The 19,455-nt window shown below is 32.2% G+C and overlaps 2 protein-coding genes and 1 long non-coding RNA gene across 7 annotated transcripts in view; 1 reads left to right on the plus strand and 2 right to left on the minus strand.

Moving 5' to 3' along the window:
• Nucleotides 1-3,990, minus strand: part of LOC146532375 (neuropeptide FF receptor 2-like) — a 44,416-nt gene extending 40,426 nt beyond the window's left edge. The window contains exon 1 of the mRNA XM_085196679.1: nt 3,546-3,990. Within this exon, the coding sequence (XP_085052805.1) occupies nt 3,546-3,766 (221 nt within the window). The 5' untranslated portion in view covers nt 3,767-3,990. The remainder of the gene's footprint in view (nt 1-3,545) is intronic.
• The window catches only part of LOC146532374 (uncharacterized), a 131,344-nt gene that overhangs the window by 93,013 nt on the left and 18,876 nt on the right, over nt 1-19,455 (plus strand). The window lies entirely within an intron of this gene.
• LOC146532376 (QRFP-like peptide receptor) overlaps nt 14,077-19,455 on the minus strand; it is a 93,553-nt gene continuing 88,174 nt past the window's right edge. For 4 of the 5 annotated variants that reach the window (XM_085196517.1, XM_085196516.1, XM_085196515.1 and 1 more), the window contains exons 7-9: nt 16,484-16,652; nt 15,918-16,039; nt 14,077-14,767 (exon numbers count right to left, since the gene is read on the minus strand). In XM_085196517.1, the coding sequence (XP_085052643.1) occupies nt 14,597-14,767; nt 15,918-16,039; nt 16,484-16,652 (462 nt within the window). In that variant the 3' untranslated portion in view covers nt 14,077-14,596. The remainder of the gene's footprint in view (nt 14,768-15,917; nt 16,040-16,483; nt 16,653-19,455) is intronic. The other variant, XM_085196519.1, reaches the window with a different exon arrangement.

Here is a 19,455-nt window from a genome sequence, read left to right on the forward strand (position 1 = left end):
AAAAAATTCAGTAAAACGATCGTTGAAAAGAGCTTTCATAGAAACCTTAGTTCTTTAATAAATCTTGTTGGGGAAATTTCAAAAATCTGTTATATATTTTCAATCTTTCTTTCATATAGCAGGTGTGGTATGTATTTCGTAGGTAGATGGGGTCTAGTGCTAAACCATTCCGTTCCCCATTTCCCATCGAAGTTAAGCGACAATACGTTTTGAGTGGCGTACCACGGAAACTTCTAAATAATTGAAATAAAACTTTTACTATAATCTATTGGTCTGTCTATTGACATTTCTGCCCACTCTGCTATACGAAAAGGATTTAAAACTATAATCATTGTGATAAAGTACTCTTACTAAGTACATTATTTCATTTCTACATTTATATATATAGATAACAAATGTCAAAACAATGCCTGCTCAATAATATTTTTACTGTATAGTAGGTATTTTCTGATTTACAAAAGACGGTAGCATCTGTTGGGCATTCTGCCATGAGTAAAATTAAATATATTATATTCCTTTAAGTGATATAGCTCTCATGACTCACGCGGAACACAATGGTCGTAGGTTCAATTTCAACTCATGAGAGTGATTATCTTTAAATGATTTGCATTATCCCACTATGATGAGACAAAATGTCGCATGTCTCTATTAATAGATACTGTAGGATGTGAAAAATGATCATTTAGAGATTATTTCATAAATCATTATTTTTTTCATACATTTTATAACCGCATTTAAAAAATTCTATATTTACAATACATTTCGAGATTTTTAGGTTAATATCGTCTATCTACATCATATGTACAAATAAGAAAGTAATATCTTACCTTCCTACACTACACTACACTCTGTTTACCCCAAATAGGCAGAGGAAACCTATTCTTAGAAACTACGTTCCCCATTTCCTACTGTATTTATCTATAAAAAAATCTTTAAAAGTAAACTTAAATCTAATTAAATACAGAAAAGCACTGCAACCCACCCACAAAAGACCCGATTGCAAAACATTCTTCCTGAATTGGGAATTCTAGTATAAAAGGCGTATAGTTAGGAGTATGTAGGGTATACTACGTCTCACAGTTTTTCAATGTTCACATACGGCGCTACAGCTAACCGTGCTATAGTACACTTGCCCCGATTGAACAAAAGACCTTTTACTTACTTCCAACAGTACCTAGGTACTAGGATGTACTATTGTAATCATGTTTTTACATGACTTTATTTGACGTCGTCTTAGAGTGTTAGTGTATGTGAAATGTTGCAAACTCAATTTGACCCTCCATTACGATTGATTTCCGTACGAGATTAACTTGACATTTAGATTACGACTGTATTGGCCGTAGTAGCCGTAACAAAATGGCGGATTACTAATTTTGCTCAGCCGTGTAACTTTCGTTGTTGATAGAAGTTAATTTCCTTCTCCACGAATATTTAAAATATAAAACATGTGGAATTAAGATAATTGGAATTTCACACAGAATAGCTAATAATTGTATGTAATTTAAAAAATACTTATTATGCTGAAGTGTTTTTTGGTTGAACGAGCAATTCTTAGAAACTACCGGTTTTAAATGGAAAATTCTTTTTACTTTGGATAATTTATTTATCGAGAACTTAACGCACCTCAAAACATGCCTTATGTCATAAATCATTCTTAGAAAAATCCATCTGGTAATGATGGCGAGGCCGCATGTACTAGTTAGTAGATAAACATACATATATAATAATAAGAGCATTTTATTCCATACATTTTCATGCCTCATTAAGTCAGCCATGACACTACATTTGTGAATTTTGGCACTCAATAACAAAATCTAGAAAAAAAATGGCACCGAGATGAATTGGCAGGAACAAAAATAAACATTTATTACAAAATGTTGTCATTGTAGTGCAGTTGAAAAGTACTGAAATTACCTATGTGGTAGTAGTAAGTTACTAATTGGAATACATATTTAATGATATTTCAACTTGCAGGTTGCCACCTACTGGCTTCATTTTCTATGAAGCCAGTACGAGAAAATAAAAATATTTCATTTCCCCAAGTGGAAATTGAACTCACAACCTTGTCGTGTTGACAGACGCACGTTTGTGCTACTGCGCCACGACGGGTCGCTTAAAGTTTTTGTATGTTATATTGACTATTTGTTATTCCGATGTGTATGCTATATGCCAGTAAAATTTCTTGCAAATCCGTTCAGTAGTTTTTGCGAAAAGTAGAACAAACATCAATCTTTACAAACTTACACTTTCATAATATTAGTAGGATATTTTCGTTCCTCATGATATTCAAGAGTAAAGCGAAAAATTTATTTTATTTCAGTACAGAAAACAACTACTTAAGTATACCGCCAATTTATTTTTTCTCTTTGAAATATTTGTCACACGCTTGTGTAAAATCATAAATTGCTATATGATTAGACGAGATTGCCTTCTCATATTAAATTACTGTGCTCGCCCTGGTCCCGTTTGTACTGTATCTTAGGGGATACAAGTTTGATTCCCATTTATGTAACAAACAGATCCAATTCACATTTGGTATAGCTTTGACATAGCACTGCCTACCCTGGTGATCTCTCTTTGGGCTTAAACAGATTGGCTTATATAAATATATTTCTACTCATAACAAACATAAATGTATAGAGCTGATGAAATTTTACAAGGGGTTCTAGGGTAAGAAAATCATAAGGCTTTTTGTTGGGAAGGTCATCTGTGTATGAAATTTCGACTTAAATGCAGATAAGTACGATAGGGTCGGCTTAAGGAACCGTTTCATCTATTACATTTATATTTATGTACTTTGCTAAAATGTAAGTAAAGTAAGTAAGTAAATAAAGAAAATATATCATTTTGGTCTTTATCACTGTGATATAACCCAAAACATCGAATTTTTTTGTCTGTTTTTCTGTGATTTTGGTTTCGCTTAACCAATTCAAATGCAGTTTACATTACATTTAGTGATAGTTTTATTTATATCGATTCATAAATAAAAAGTAATGTCAATATAAAGTATTGCACATTACCGCATATTGCTAGGAAATAAGTTTTTTATTTAAGCTAAAATGTATTTTTCAATGTTATTGTCTTTAATGGATATCCAATATTGTGATGATAATAATATTACTAAAATACGAAAGTATATAATTCTGAAATTATATTGTTTTCGAATGGTTCAAATGGTCAACATTAAAAAAAATATCTAAAATCTATATGAGTCAGAAATGATCGCTTCTACTGCCTGTATCGGTTTATATATTTAATAATATAGATATTCACGCAGTATATTGCATATGACATGACACACAGTGAAGTGGGAAAACAGCCCGTTCTCCACATTCTGCCTCAATTTGAAATATTGTATATTGAGAGCTGAATCTCAAGTGCACTTTTTCACTTTTTAACTTAACAGCGAAACCCCCGAAAAGTTCCCCCGAGTAGGGATTCTATATTTTCCGATTTTCCAAGTGGGGGTGAAAACTGGAAACAAAACGGGACCTTACGCTAGTTTCTCTCTACAAAAAATAATGCTAGAACACTAATTGACTTACTTTTTAGTATAATTACACTTTACAGCCACTACGATCAGTAAAATATTTGTCACCAACGACACCAAAATCACTGGCACGTACAAAGAAATCAACACACTTTCCGGCTGAAATAATATGTCTAACTCGGACCCGAACTGCAACGTACCGCTAAGGTTTACACTACCGAGATCAACGCCAATGAACTCATCCACACTATTTGGATACTGTGTCACATTCGTCATATTTACTATTGACTTTCATGTAAATTGTTGCATTTTTAAATGAAAATTCATAACTTAACTTCAAAATAAAAACCAAAATCGCTTTATTTTCCAAAAAAAATCACAATTTTATTAAATATTTTCCGGAAAAGTTGCTACTTTAGGAATTTACAAACATTTTTCGGAACTTTTTACAATATTACGTATCGACAACACGTAAGCCTCGTCACAACGTGCTTCATTCAGTAAGGTCGACTGAAAACTGAATGAATCTGTGATGGAAAGAGAAGGAGTTTTGAATAAGGCTAGAACTAAGGCAAGGTATCTACCTTCTAATCTTTTTGTACTAGTATATAAGATTTACTAATAATTATTATATACTAGTACAAAAAGATATTGTTTCATAGTAATATTTTATTAAAATTTACATAAAGCGTAAAAAATATTTAATTACAAATATCTTGGATAGATTTGTTATAAAAACGATATTCGTCTAGCTTTGTTGACTATATAACTATCTAAATAATAAAAAGTGAATTTGATTAACTTTTATTAGATTTTTACTTCCTACACAAAACAGGGTAGGCAAAGGGGTTGTCACGTCGCATTATGTGTTGAGTGGCGGAAATCAACGCTGGAACTATTTATCACTTTATTGTATAAAATTTTATTATTTCTGTTCAAAAGAATATAGTTTAATAACTGAAGAAATAATCATAATAAACTTTAATTTGCCAATTGTTCAATAAATTGTTCAACAACGAAAAGTAAAATATAGTAGTTAATGCCAGTGATGGCGCATGGGGACAAGCGTGTGACAAACATGACAGGTTGTGGATTCGATTCCCACTCGGAAATGAAATATTTAATATTTTCATTTCTTTTCTCTGGTTTAGAGGCAATTGTCTCATTATTGATAAACAAAGTGTTGGATAAAAAGCAGGGAACTTAGTGTCTTAACACTCATATGTTTACAGTGTATGATTTTATGTTTGTCCCGTACTCTAATCATTTCTGACAACGAATTATGCCACTTTCGTTTTAAACCTACGACATATAACTTACTATGAAATTTAAACTGAGAGAAGAAAGGAAAAAAATACAAATAAGAATCTTATTTGGGACCTAAAAATAGATGTAAACTAACTGCCGCTGTTCTGAAACACCGACACGATATCCATACAACAGTAAGGACCTTGAGAACAATCGTTATTTTTACAAAACCAATGAAAATAAATTAGCGTATTTCATCACCGTCATCCATTCATCACATGAATTGTGTGTTTCCTGGATATTATGTTTATTTTTAAAGCATTTTGTTTTACAATTGTGGGGATTTGGGTATCTCGCTGCACACGCAATGTTTTTGAGTGATATCTTTCTAATAATCGGGTGAACGATTAGTAATATTTAAAATGATTTTTCTTAATGAGAAAGGGAAATGTCTTAGTGAGAAACGGGGTATCATAAATTCAAAGTTCCAGTTTTTCTCTATGTACGGGTACAGGATGAAGCTAAAAAAAATAATAAATCTTTTCCCGGCAAAACGTGGCATTGAATTCCGCCGGGAATATTATTGAGGTGAGCGAAGCGAAGCTCTTACTGGTCAAAAGTGTGTTTCGTTGTGCACAGCAGGTGGCGGGTCCTAGTATCTGTCATTCCTTACTTTTCACCACCTTTTCCACACCAAACATTAACCAAATCAAGTTCACGCTGTATCATACTCATAGTCAGGGAACTTAGTGGTAAGACACTCCGTTCCCCACTTTCCGCCGAGTTTTGGAGGCATTGTGTGTTGAGTGAAGAGTACTCGACGCCTCGCTTTTGCATCGACACCAGAGAAATGGAAATATAAATTTAAATAAATATTTCATCTCCTCGAGCCCCGATCGAACCCACAACCAGTCGGTTTTACAGTCACACTCTGTGCCCCTGCGCCACGACTGGCGTCTAACGTATTATTTATACCTCTATTTTGAATGAAATTGAATTGCGTGGTCAGCGTAGCTCTGGTCATTAAGCTTTCAACAAAACACGTTATACGCGTTACGAACTAATGTCATATTAATTTCTATTTAGTCAGCATACTAAGCGTACTGATACTGTTAGCGCGATGGCTGTGGGTTTGATTCCTACTTGGAGAAATATCTTATATTATATATATACTTTACTTTTACTTTGTTTGGTGAAGTGGAAGAGAGTGAAAGTGCTATAACACCACATTCTTTTTGATTAATATAAAAAATATTTTGAAGCACTCTATATCCCCCACAAGGAACGGTACTCAAATCGAAACTGGGAACCTAGTAAGACTTTTAGACACTTTCGCTTCCCACTTGAGGCGTTTCGTGTGGAGCGGCCCCGCGTGGGATCGAAATCGAACCCTCAACCGTGGTACACTTGCCCCCAACGCCACCATGAGCTCAAATCATATTAGTTATAAATATGTATTTCAATCTCGTTATATTATATGTACATATTATATTAACATATTATATAGAATTAATATTTTTATTATACCGAATGAGACTCCGCTAACGTGGAAATTGAAATTTGATATGACATTAGCATATTAGTAAAGAATATTGAATGATACACGACTGGAACGTGGTTGTGGTGTCAATGTCCATTAACTGATTAAATTATGAGCGAAGTTAACTAACTACCTGTCCTGTACAATTCAACGTGAAACTGAAAAACTGTTCTACAATATTCTAAGTGACTGATGGACAAAGCAAAACCGAACACCTGTGTATTGTAGTTGTCGGGGATATGTCAATATTTTGGGGCCCATTTTCACAATGAAAATACACATCTATACTAATATAACAAAGCGGAAGAGTTTGTTTGTTTGTTTGTTTGTTTGTTTGTTTGTTTGAACGCCAAGATCTCTGGATCTACTAGTCCAATTTACATTGTTTTTGTTTTGTATGAAAGCTGCATTCTTCAGAAGTGCTATAGGCTATATAACATTACATTACACATATATACTAATATCTTTATCTTTCTATCTTTATCATGTTAATCACAACCGTCGTCGCTACGCGACCGCGTTCGTTACCGCGTCATTTTGATATTCATCCTTATGAAAATAAACATAATAGTCACTTTTAGCATTTCATCTAGATTGAAATTATATTTTTATAGAAATTATATTCTTATATTTAAAGCAGGCGTAGCCGCGTCCGGGTCCGCTAGTTTATCACGTGGGAGGCAATGTGACTACTAACGTTGTGGTTGTGGGTTCGGTCCCCACTAAGGTTCCTCACTCTGGTAACAAGGCAAAGGGCGGCGTTGAGTTTCGCAACTCAACACACAGTACCTCCGAAGCTCAAGTTTAGGTCGGCCACAGTTATGCTCATTTCCCCCCTCTGGTAAAACTAAGTTTAATTACTTAATGCGCAATTTCTAATTTGGACGGGAAGTTGAGAGAGCAATGTATTTATACTTGGTTCTCTCTAAATACCTTAGGCCCTGCGCATTGCCGCTGTTTCACTGTGCTACAATTTCTTTTCTTTTTTTTTAGCTTCATGTTGTACCCCTACTTAGTAGGATAGGTAAATGGAACCTAAGAACGTAGTGATAAGATACTCCCTTCCCCATTCAGACACTTCCGTTCTCCACTTTCTGTTGAATTCTTAAAGCATTATGTATAAAGTGGCGGAAGTCAACGCAGTGCCTCGTTATCAGAGCGAAAAAACTAATTCATTCTTTCGAGTAGGAATAATAATATAATAATAAATAACTAGATTGTTTGCCAATAATCAAGTAATCAAGAAACTTATTTACGTCCAAAGTAAACATCAATAACGAAACATTATCGAACGACATATTTAAAAAATAATTTTCTTTAATTTTTTCTTTTCAGTTCGCTAAAAGGAAGCCGGCGCCAAATTAAGTTACAAATTAAGTACAAGCGACAAATTTAACTAACTTTCTTAACTTACAAAGTCTAGTTGTTGACAACTTTAAAACATCACAGAAGCACAAGCGTGCATAAACGAGGTTATAGGTTCGATTCTCATTCGAAGAAATGAAATAATTTCGTTCTTTTGCTATGGTAACGAGGAAAAGCACAGCGTTGAGTTCCGCCACTCAACACGCAATGCAGTAAAGCATGGAGCTACGGAACTTATACAAAATTACTAATATTAAAACCGCTATACTAACAACAGATAAGAAACAAAATTATATTTCAATTCAAGTTTCTGTATTTGGAAGTTAAATAACTAATTTGCCCGAATTTATTCTCTTTAGACACTTTTATTATATTACTATTTATAACTAGTGGGCCCGTGCGGGGCTACGCCCGCTTGAAATAAATTCAAATACAAATTCAAATATTTCTATTTAAAATAAAAAGTTACAAGCTTAATTTTTTCAACGTCAAGTAATTTACCATCAGTTCGCAAAAGTTAGTGCCTCAGACCTGAGAAGAACCGGCGCAAGAAACTCAGCGGGACTTATTTTTTAAAAATTTCAAAAATACATATTTAATAATTGTTTGAAATAGATTGTAGCGAGCATTTCATTCCCAAGGCGTGTTATCATTTATAAAATCATTAATTTGGTAATGTATAATTGTATATGGGTCACGTTTTTTTTTAAGAGCCATCACACGCTCCTAATACCCTTACCGTTGAAGATTCCCTAATAAGCCTTCGTTGAGTTTCGAATTTATATCATTGCTGGATTTTATATGCAGCATAAAGCAGGTAATGTAAGTCAAAATAAAAAAAATGTTAATTACTTAGAAGAGAAAATTATTTTCTAAATATCATTAAAAAGTACTACAAAAGTTGTGTATCTCGCTTTAAGCTTCAAAGCGAAACGAGAGCGTCATTTTGTATGCAAAAAGCATATTTAGTCACAAATTTGTTTTTAAATGGCTTCCGTGAAAACGCTCAAGGATATTTATTTATTCCTTTTACTATTTTTTACACAAATAGTTATTTAATTTATTTGAAAACTCAATACACTAGTATTAAATGAATTGATTTCTCAAGTAACTATATAAAATTGGTACAGCTTGTGACTGTAAAGGATAGGTTGTGGTGTCGATTCTCGTTTTTTGATTTATTATGAGAATAAATACATAATATTTTTATTTCTTCATACCGTTACTAATACGCGCCATTGAGTTTTACCTAATTCCGAGAAAATGGGGAGCAGGAGTGTGTTGACAGGAATGTAGTGTGTTAACACTAGGTGCTTAGGGTTCCTTCTGCCTACTGCAAACAAAAAACCGCCTTAGCAGCAGATTTTTTATTATAAGTAAGTTTATTATTGCCTTTCAATACAAACAAAGTGAATTCTGTTTAACAGACTACAATAAAACATCGTAATTCAGTTTAAAGTTAATCAACTAAATTTCAGTAGGAGGGTATTCACGAACGGTTTGCAAATATCAAGCAACTAAAACAAATGAAAATGCGGGATAAAACCTAAAGCAGTTAAATATACATTAAAGAATATAGAAGGTGACATTTTAATGTAAAATATAGAATTTTTCCCGATGTTGATTACATCGACAAGGTCAGAGAAGTCCATTCCCAAGCGTTTAGAAGAGCTATTGAACGCTGAGTGGATTTTAATTTATTCTGTAATCTTCAATGTATTGAGGACGTTAATGTTCCTTAACATATTTATTGATTACACTTATTATGTTACGTACATTTTATTATTAATTAAGGTAATTATATAATATCTTTGGAACAGAGCGCATCGTTGAATCCCCCAGATGTGTAGAACGTAATGTCTTGACATTAGTTTATTTTGCCTATTTTTCTAAGCCGAATAAATAAAGTAGATAAAAAACATCTGACAAATTTCGAGGCATTTCGTATCAATCAATATCTCTCAATGTCTCTTACAAAATATTTGGTCATTGAGTTGCTCGTCCATTTGTACGTGTGGGATATATGTACTCGTAGGTATTTCGTGAAATGAAATACGAAATAGCTACTTTATTTTATACATAGCCTCGTTCTCCACATATACACAGATTTTTTTTAAATACTGTCTCTTTATTTCTAGGATACTACGGATATTTTTAGAAATTCCTTTGTTTTTGAGTTAGGTCATTGGCATTATTATGAGGGGTATATAAATATAATATGGGAGGGAGATATATAAATATATTATTTAGTACCACATTATTACAGAGCTCGGACATTTCAATGAACTTTAAAGGTTGTAAGTTCAAAATTTATACCAAGAGCTCATTTGAACTTTAACTGTAAACATAATACACGTTGGACTGAATACACCACATTCAACTTGCGTTAATGTCAAAAGAAAATTTCCAAATATATGGGAATAACATTTCCGGTTGAAATTTGTGTATTATCTAGTATGTACATATCACAAATCCTTTTATATTTTAGAAAGTGAACGAGAAAAAAATGATAAAACACTACGATCTCTCTTCTCTAATGTTTCATTCTCAGATCAGCATCTAGTATCTATCTGCCGTATGCGAGATAAATACAAAAGATAAAGAAATATAAAATTTATATTGTGATACACATTCATATACATATCTATAAAAAGCTTCAGTAAATACCGTTGTTATTTTATATAGTACGTTTTATTGCTCATATAAGACGCAAGGCTACACTAATTCTACTCAAATGATGTCATATTAAGGGTGTATTCTCAATGCAAGTAAAAATATATTTATTCAACTTCACTTTTTTTGATTTTGCTGTGCGTCTACGAGTCTAGTGGCAATATCTGACAGGAAACGCGATGGCTGTTAAATTGACCCCCAGTCCTTTAGGGGAATGTGCGACGTAGAGTCCAGTCACATCAAGTGCCGTGTGGGAAATATTAATGCAAGGCGGAGAACGGAGTGTCTTAAAGACATAGAGTGGCAAAGTAAAACATTTCTTAGATTTATTAAAAACCCACAAGCTTTCCGAATAGTCATATAACTAGAGCTCCACGATATTAATAATATTAGAAACACGCTTTTGTGAAATAAAGACGTTTAAATATTATCTTAATAAAAGTAACATAGAAAATATACTATATTTCAAGCATTCAACCTACACGTGTGGTAAAATAGGAAAAATTAATTTAAACTTTACATCCCTCTCTAATTAATTCACAATAACTATGTTAAAAAACTAATGTTGAAAATTAATGAAATTGACCAAAAAAAATTAAATTAATTCGTGGCTTACGTAGAAAATGTCTAACTGTACACGCGATAGTTGTAGGTTCGTTCTCCACACGATCAAATTATAACTGTTTTCATCTCGTTCTTATAAGTCTTCTTGAGTTCTACTACTAAAAAAAAATTAAGAACGGAGACTATAATATGTTATTTTGTTTGCATGGCAGTTGTTGTAGTTAAAATAAATAAAAATAAATAAATATTATAGTCTTAGTTCCCTAGTCTCCGTTCATTACATTAGATTTTCTCTCACTAATCCAAATTTAAAACAATGTGTGAGTATATGAACACGTCCTTATGTTAAGATACAAAAGTGTTTTAGACGAACGACGACGTCCAATTTCGTTACGAAATAAAGGGCACGTGTGTTGATTAGTTTACACAGACTCCTTACGTTTGATCAGATTATATATGAAAGTAGATAGTTGATTTAGGAAATCAATGTCTTTTAGCCTCACACTGCCTTAGGGAGAGTTTGTAAAGTTATGGCATTGCTTGTTGAGTCGCGAAACTTAACGCCGCACTTTTGCCTCGACAACAGAATGAAGAAATGAAAATATAAAGTATTTAATTTCCCTAAGTGGGAATTCCCAAACGTGGGTTTGGGAATCACACCAAACAAACCATCGCGTTTACAATCACATCTTTGTCGTGACAGTCTCCTCTTTTTAATTAATTATCTATGAACTTTGTTTCAAAGTCCAAGTCTCTTAACATAGTATAATTAGGGTATTTTTTTTAAATACATAATGTTCCTTTTTAAAGTTAATAAGAGGTAACCTTCAAATTACGTAATTACAATTTGCATAATTCGTTCCCTTCGTTCCTCGAAGACAATCGCCGATGACATCTCCTCAAGCAGCCATGTTGAACTTGCGATTTCTCAGGCACAGAGTCCCCTCTCCCTACCCAGCCAATGTCGCTATAAAAGCCAGTATGACTAACAGCAATAACCTTCTGGAAGTAAAATTTAATCTCTGGTAACCAAACCCTGAGTGAGTGTTGCAATTTAAAACAGAATGTCTTGAAAATAGAGAGGAAATGGAAATCAAAAGTGAAGCGGAAATGGGTAACGGAAATAACGAATGAAAATATCCGGTTAGACGGAACCTTGTGTCTCAACACGTATGTTTGCTTTGATATTGAGGAAAACTTTGAAACTTCTTTTTTTACGGAATAAAAGTAATAAATCTTTCTACAAAAATAGTTATCTTATTAAATAATAATTTCTTTTTGAATACAAGATAATAGCGTAAAATAGATGGAAATATAAAAAAGACAATTACTTATAGTAACGTGAATTGAGTTAGAAATTAGTTTCTTTTAGATTATTTATCATTTCTTTAGCTTACAGTAGAAAAGAACGCCATCTTTGGATTAATGAAAAAAACTTTTCTGATTCGACCTCGCTAGAAATATTTCACTTGTTCCTACAAAGAGGACACTTATAATAGTATCCGGTGTGTAATATTATTTAAAAAAAATAATTATCATTTGACTATTCCATGGGCTGTAAATATAGATGTACTTATTGTTATTTTAAAACCTATAATTATACTTTAATATTAAAACCAAAAATATTATATATAAAATTGAATAAAATGGCTATTAACTTGATCTATTTATATATTTTTTTGCAACATTAGTAGGTTTTATATTTTCATACAAAAGACTATGTAGGTATACCCTGTTCTTATAAAGAGAAATACATTCCAATCCGTCCATAGTCCAAGAAAAAGGTATGAAAAGAAACAATAGATCTAAGGAATAATAATTTGCTTTATTTACACAATTTTTAATCACAATATAATTACTAATTTACAAGCTAAGCATATTACACAATTAAGAAATAAATAGAAGTAATCTAGATATGAAAAACAAATAAATAAATAAAAAAATATTTATTTAGATATATTACTCTTATTACTTATTATATTTAACACGCAATACCTAAAAAAATCGTAAAGTGGGAAACAGAAGTGTCTTAATGCAATAGGAGCATCTTAACATGTTTCCTTTGCCTACCCTTTTAAGTGTAGAAGAAAAAGACTGTGTTCAATTTCTTTTTTCATTTTACTTCACCCTATACCCCACCGGCCAGTAGGCCGAAATAACATAAGTATCGAGACTTCACTATCCTACAAGTAAGCACCAAGCACTACACATTTCATCGTGGTGGAATTCAACGCCGATCTTTATCTAGAGGCAGGAAATGAAAATATATCATGTTGGGGGCTTTAACAAATTTTATGTAATAAGAAAACAGTTTAAAATTCAACTATAATGTTAATGTTAGGAAAAAGCTATTCTTATTACACAAAAACTCGCCTAGTCACGATGATTCGGATTCGAGTTCATAGGGTTCTGTACCATTGTCTATAAAAACAGCAAAAAAGACTTAGCCCTCTTAAATATTTATTTATTTTGTTTTTATAATATTTGTTTGTAGCTTCAGAAATACATCTGTGTCGTGAAATACAGCGTGGTGATAAGCAAAAAATTTTAGCAATAGGATCCTATTTTGCCCTTTGGATACGGAACCCTAAAAGCACCCAAGTATATCTGTATATAAATTTTGTTTATATCATTTCTATATCTAAAAAAGCTCTTAATAATCTTATTATACAAATAAATACGTAATTTCGTTGTATTTTTTATACCAATGTATATACATTTTTAATAGAAAGTTAAGCTTAAATGTAATTGAATATTTTTGTCCTAACATAACATATACTCCTCATTCATCTTAATTTTGCGCAAATTTTCTCATATTATAAAGCTCAAGAGTTTGTTTGGTTGAACGCTCTAATCTTAGGAACTGCTGGTTCGAATTGAACAGTTCTTTTTGTGTTAAATGGTCAATTTATCGGTAATAGTTACGTGTATATGTGGTAGCATTACGTTAGTTATTTGGATATAAGCTACTGCAACTACGGCAGATCGCATTTAAAAGCTTCTCCAACATCACACTCTCTGTTCTGTATTTTTCAATAGTATAATCAATTAATTTCAGTAAGTTAATGACAATATATTATTAATTTATTAAAATTTAAGTTTAAATTTAATGTTCTTACATAATTTGACTAGAATCCACATTCTCTAATATTAATTTAAAAATCATGTTTTTAAAACTTCACTGTTTTACAAGTATAAAAATTTTGATTTTAAAGTGATTTCCAAATTTTCATTTTAAGGATGGCAAAACATAATTAGTAAAGGTATACGAGTATAACCTGCACTTAAGCAGTTTCAATTCTTGCTATAATCGAATTTTTATACCTTTTGTAAAAATTAATAAACATTGTTAAATAATAATATGTTAATATACCCATTAAATAGTTGAGACATTATTTTCAATTCAATTATATATGATAATATATATTAGCAGAAATTTGTATTTTCATAGTATAATAAATTATGTACATAATATGTATGTAATGAGTATTTTTTTATTAACTTAAATATTTTTTTATTTATAATCACTTACATTCAAGCAATATGATAGATCCAAGTGAAAACAAAATCAAATTAAACTTTGAAAAAATTATAAAAAAGTAACCAAAATAATAAAGAAAATATAACCAACAATGTAAATAATACGTAAATATTACATTTAAATCAAATAACAACTCAATAAAGCCTAATAAATGCGTATAAAAACAAATAAATATTTATAAAAACTGAGCCTTCCTATCTTTCCAGGCCGGTTCTCTGACAGAGGCTCTGTTCACTTTCCCATATTGGATACTGGGAGAATTACGACTTTGGTTACTACTACGGAAAGTGACTGTCGTGCATGTCCTTACGCTAGACGTGTTGGATTTTTGTCGTAGACCTTGCATCTGAAATAAAATATTGTAAAAATATTAGCATTATAATTAAACATTTAAAATAAAAATACTAATTTATAAAAATCTGAACCAATTTTCTTTTTCTTAGTAAAGGACGAGGAACAACTACTTGTGAGCATAGACTACAGTAAAATATTTAAAACCTTGGGTCTTCTATAAAATACCTCGAATTACAAAATATATGCAAGTATTAAAATACTTACATATTTAGTTAGTTACGTTGCGTCTTGCGTAATACAACGCCGCGTGTTTATGATAAGTACGTGAATATTCCAACATTATCTAAATGATTATAATTCAACTACTTTTGTGATAACACAATACATAGAAAAATTACATACAGAGTATATAGTAAATTAAGCTTTCATTTAAATACTTTGATGCACACTAGCCCCACTTACAGATATCAATTAGCGTTTGATTAATATTGAATGATCGTTGTTAAACTATGAATGGATCAGTTAAATTATTATTTATATGCTTAAGTTAAACTTTATGTTAACAAACTAGCATTACTACTACTACTACTTAGCAGTCTTAAGAGGATGATTTAGTGAGAAAGCGTCAAAATATATAATTAATACATAAAACTATTAAAAGTCTCGGCTTTTTCTATTCCATAGGTTTTATGAGAAATTTTGTCTTAGCGCTTCCATATTTGGCTGGAGCTTTTGAATATTTACCGATATTTTTTTAATAAATAAATATATTTTTATTAGATTAGTTATTTAAAATAACATGTGGTTAATTTTGAGTTTCCATTACAAAAAAACCTACGAAGAAATATTTTTCTAGTTTTGTATAGTAGTCAATGTTAAATTTATTAAATATTCAAAAGCTGTGCCTAACTATTAGTGCCCTCCACATATTAACCCTTATAATACGACCACGAGATATAATATGTACCTTCTACATATTATATCTCGTCGTCTCGTCCACTGTCACTCTAAGCTTGCCCTCTTGAGGATCCCCCCTCATGCTGTTAAGGTACGCTTCCTCCAGTATCAATGACAATGTGTTCTCGAACATTAAAGTTTGACAAGCAATTATAAATAATAATATTTTTGCTTTATAATATTACTTTATAGTAATATTGTTAGTACAATTACATTACATATTCTATATTCGCGAGTAAACTTACATGGAAATGAGTACTAGAGTGTATGTTACCGGGGTCGTGGCAGAGCAGCTTGCGGAGAGAGCGGCGGAAGTTGCGAGTCATCAGGCAGTAGACTATGGGGTTGATTGCGGAGTTCGTGTGGCCTGGAAAGTTTATATAAATAAAAGGTTGAATTCCTTATGTAATACTAGCATCCCTGAATAGGGATCAAACCCAAGGCTCATATTGTTCCGCTGTACCAAAACGGTCTCTAATATAAAATCTTTTATTTATATTATAAGTATTTTTCAACACTTGGACTTGCTAATAAAATGGACGTAGAATCCTAACTCGCGGTACTAATATTAAAGAGATAGAGAGGGAACTTAGTGTTACGACACTCCTAGCTTAGCGTTAGTGTCACTTTGAGTGGCGGAACTCAACACCGCGCTTTACTTCGTAACCAGAGCGAGAAAATGCAAATATTAAATGTGGGAATTAAACTCACAATCTATCCCTATCTACCCCTGCACCACGACTGACCTCAAAAGGAACTACAGTTAAAAATAATAACAAGCAATTACAGTAAAAAATAAATGTAAGCTCACCCAATAACAACGTATACGGCAGTACTAAAGCCACCGAGTCCACTTTCACAGCGTTCACGTCGATTAACAACTGTAGAATGTTGTATGGAAGCCAGCACAGCGCAAATAGTACTGCCAGAAGTAGTAATATCCACGCCACTCGTTTCCTCTCACGAACTAACCTCAATCTCTGTGGAAAGAAACAAAGGATTACATTTGATTTTAATATCATGTTATTATTTCAATTTTCTTGTTCTGGTGCAAGGTGAAATGCTCCGATAATTTCGCCACCCTGGAAACCATGTCATAAAACTAGGGGGAAACAGAGTGTCAAACACTTGGTTGTTATTGTATACTCAAACATAATTTAGCAAAAATAAATTTCATTTTGAATCGATTGTTCCTGAGATTAGCACGTTAAGCCAAACAAACTCTTCTGTTTTAATAATATTAGTATAAATGTACGTACATATGTTCCAGACATTTTCAGATAAACACACTAAAGTCTCTCTACGAGTATGTTACGACACATTTAACTTAACGACAATTACCTTGTACAGCGAAATTTCAACCCAAACCAATAAACTGTTATTTTCAACACATACTGTAAACTGTCTTGAGAGAGTGTTTTGTATAATAAATATACATATGTATTAGTAGCCGTCTCGGCCTCCAGCCGTCAAATTTTAGACAAAAATCGGGACGTCCCGCCAAACTCGTCACGATTCGCAACGCTGGCCTAACAGGACAATATCCAACCAAAACGAGACGAGTGCACTTTCGTTTTCATAAATATTTTCATGTCCTCGCTCTGGTAACAATATTTAAGCGCAGTGTTTAGTTCCGCCACTCAACATGCTATGTCTCGGAAACTAGACGTGGGAAACGGAATACATTGACACTAGTCTCCCTTTACTTACCGCGTGAAGCTTTAAATATTTATAAATAAATAATAAATAAAATATAAATATATTGATATTGCATATCTCCATTAGTAAGTATTTAATAAAGCTCAAAGAGACGTCTAGAAAGCTCGCGGGACTATTTGTGAACTTTTTCAGAGGCAAAAAGTTTTAATTTATGTGAATGATTGTTTTCTTGGAAATCTCGTTGCAAATGAACCTCTAGGGTCATATTTATTACTTACGCTTAACTGGAAATGTATAAGTATAGTTAATTTTGTTTTTAGTCTAGATTATGGGAAATTTAAAGTATGAAAACGATTGAAATGTTAATTTAATAATATATTTATTTGAGTTATTTACTTACACTGCGGCGTTAATCTTCAACAAACTTAATTCCAAGTAAATATTTATGAAAATTTCATATAAACTTCATCAATAACCTGAATCTGGACTGGTATAGACCGGACTTGAAAAGAATAATAAATTTCTACTTTGCGGCAATAGCACGGTATAGCGCGGTATTGAATGCTAAAGGTATTACATGTTAAATTGCGGAACTCAACGCCGAGCTTTGGCCTTGTGTAAATAATAAGAAAGGATTTCATTTTATAGCAGAAAAAGCTAAAAGATTTTCCATTTCATATTTTAAAGGCCATACAAAAAAGTTGCGGTCATAGACTTGTTTAAAAACAAGTATAACAGACATGATCTTCAATTTCAAACTAAATCGACCCTGCGTCAAATTTAACATTCTTTACATATTAATAATGTATTTATTAAAAAACTTTCCCTATATATTGTATGAGTTATTTCTTTTCATGACTGACTCCCCGACGTTATAAGCATTTATCATATTATTATTATAGCTTTTTGAACTTGTTCGACCTTGTGGAGAATTGATATATTAGTGTTACTAAGCTGTGTTCATATTTTTTTACCTAGGAGATTGTCACTTCCTATATCTTATAAAACAAAGTCGCTTTTCGTGTCTGTCTGTTGTTTCTAACTCTTCTTCTTCTAAACCACCCAATGGATTTTTATGCAGTTTTCACCATTAGGTCGAGTATTTTTCGTAGAAGGTTTATATATAGTTTATTATTTGTACATTCTTATGTAAATTAACATAAATACGATAAATATGTATAAAGTCCTACCCGTTGAGACACTTTCGCGCATGCGCTGCTTTAATGGTAAGTACTACATGAAAAAAATGTACTGGAGTATTGTTCCTCTTAATAAGATCTACAAAAAAGTCCGCGAGAGCATATTTTTATCTTTTAAGGATAACGTGTAGTGATCATATTTCTGTCTAAAAATAGTAATTTCAATATATTTTTTATTGTGAGGGATATTTTTCCATAATGGTACTAATCCTTATCCTTTAAAATACTTTATTAATTTTCTACGTTAAATGAAGATAAAATGTGCTTTTTACACTATTTCGAAATTGCGAATAAATTTAGAGAAAAACGCATTTAATTGTTGACACATCACGCCGTTGACTCATCAGCTGTGCCGACTCAAGTTTTACTTATCCCTTACTCTCAGCATATAAATAAGTATATTAGTTACGTTGGCCATTTAATGTAGATGAACTGTCTTTTACTGTTTTTTCATTTTAATAAGTACTTTAGAAGTTGTTAAAATACTAAAACATCCTTGCTGCGAAACGCGCCTCGCGACGTTTTGCTTATTTATACACAAGCGCGTGATGAGCAGTCATCGGTGGTTCAGTGGTAGAATGCTCGCCTGCCACGCGGGCGGCCCGGGTTCGATTCCCGGCCGATGCATTCTATTTAATTTTCCTCACAGGCAGCCACGTAGTGCCTACCCAACCGGTGTCGCTGTTTTAACAGCATTAACCACAAGCTCGAAAAAAAACCCGCCTGCCTCTATAGCAAAGAAAATTTAGATGCGTTTCACATATTGAATAATTTCAGTTAAATGTATTATTTCAGCGCGATATTGGTTTCATATTTTTTGTATTAGTTATTAGTAAGTAGGTTTTTGTTTATAATTTCTTCCGCTTATAAATAGTCATTTAAATATCTAGAAATAGTCATTTAAATATATAATAATAAGTACTTG

The sequence above is a fragment of the Heliconius melpomene genome, chromosome 13, assembly GCF_056956725.1.
Source record: "Heliconius melpomene rosina isolate 202511_hmr_F chromosome 13, ASM5695672v1, whole genome shotgun sequence".
NCBI classification, from domain to species: Eukaryota; Metazoa; Arthropoda; class Insecta; order Lepidoptera; family Nymphalidae; genus Heliconius; species Heliconius melpomene.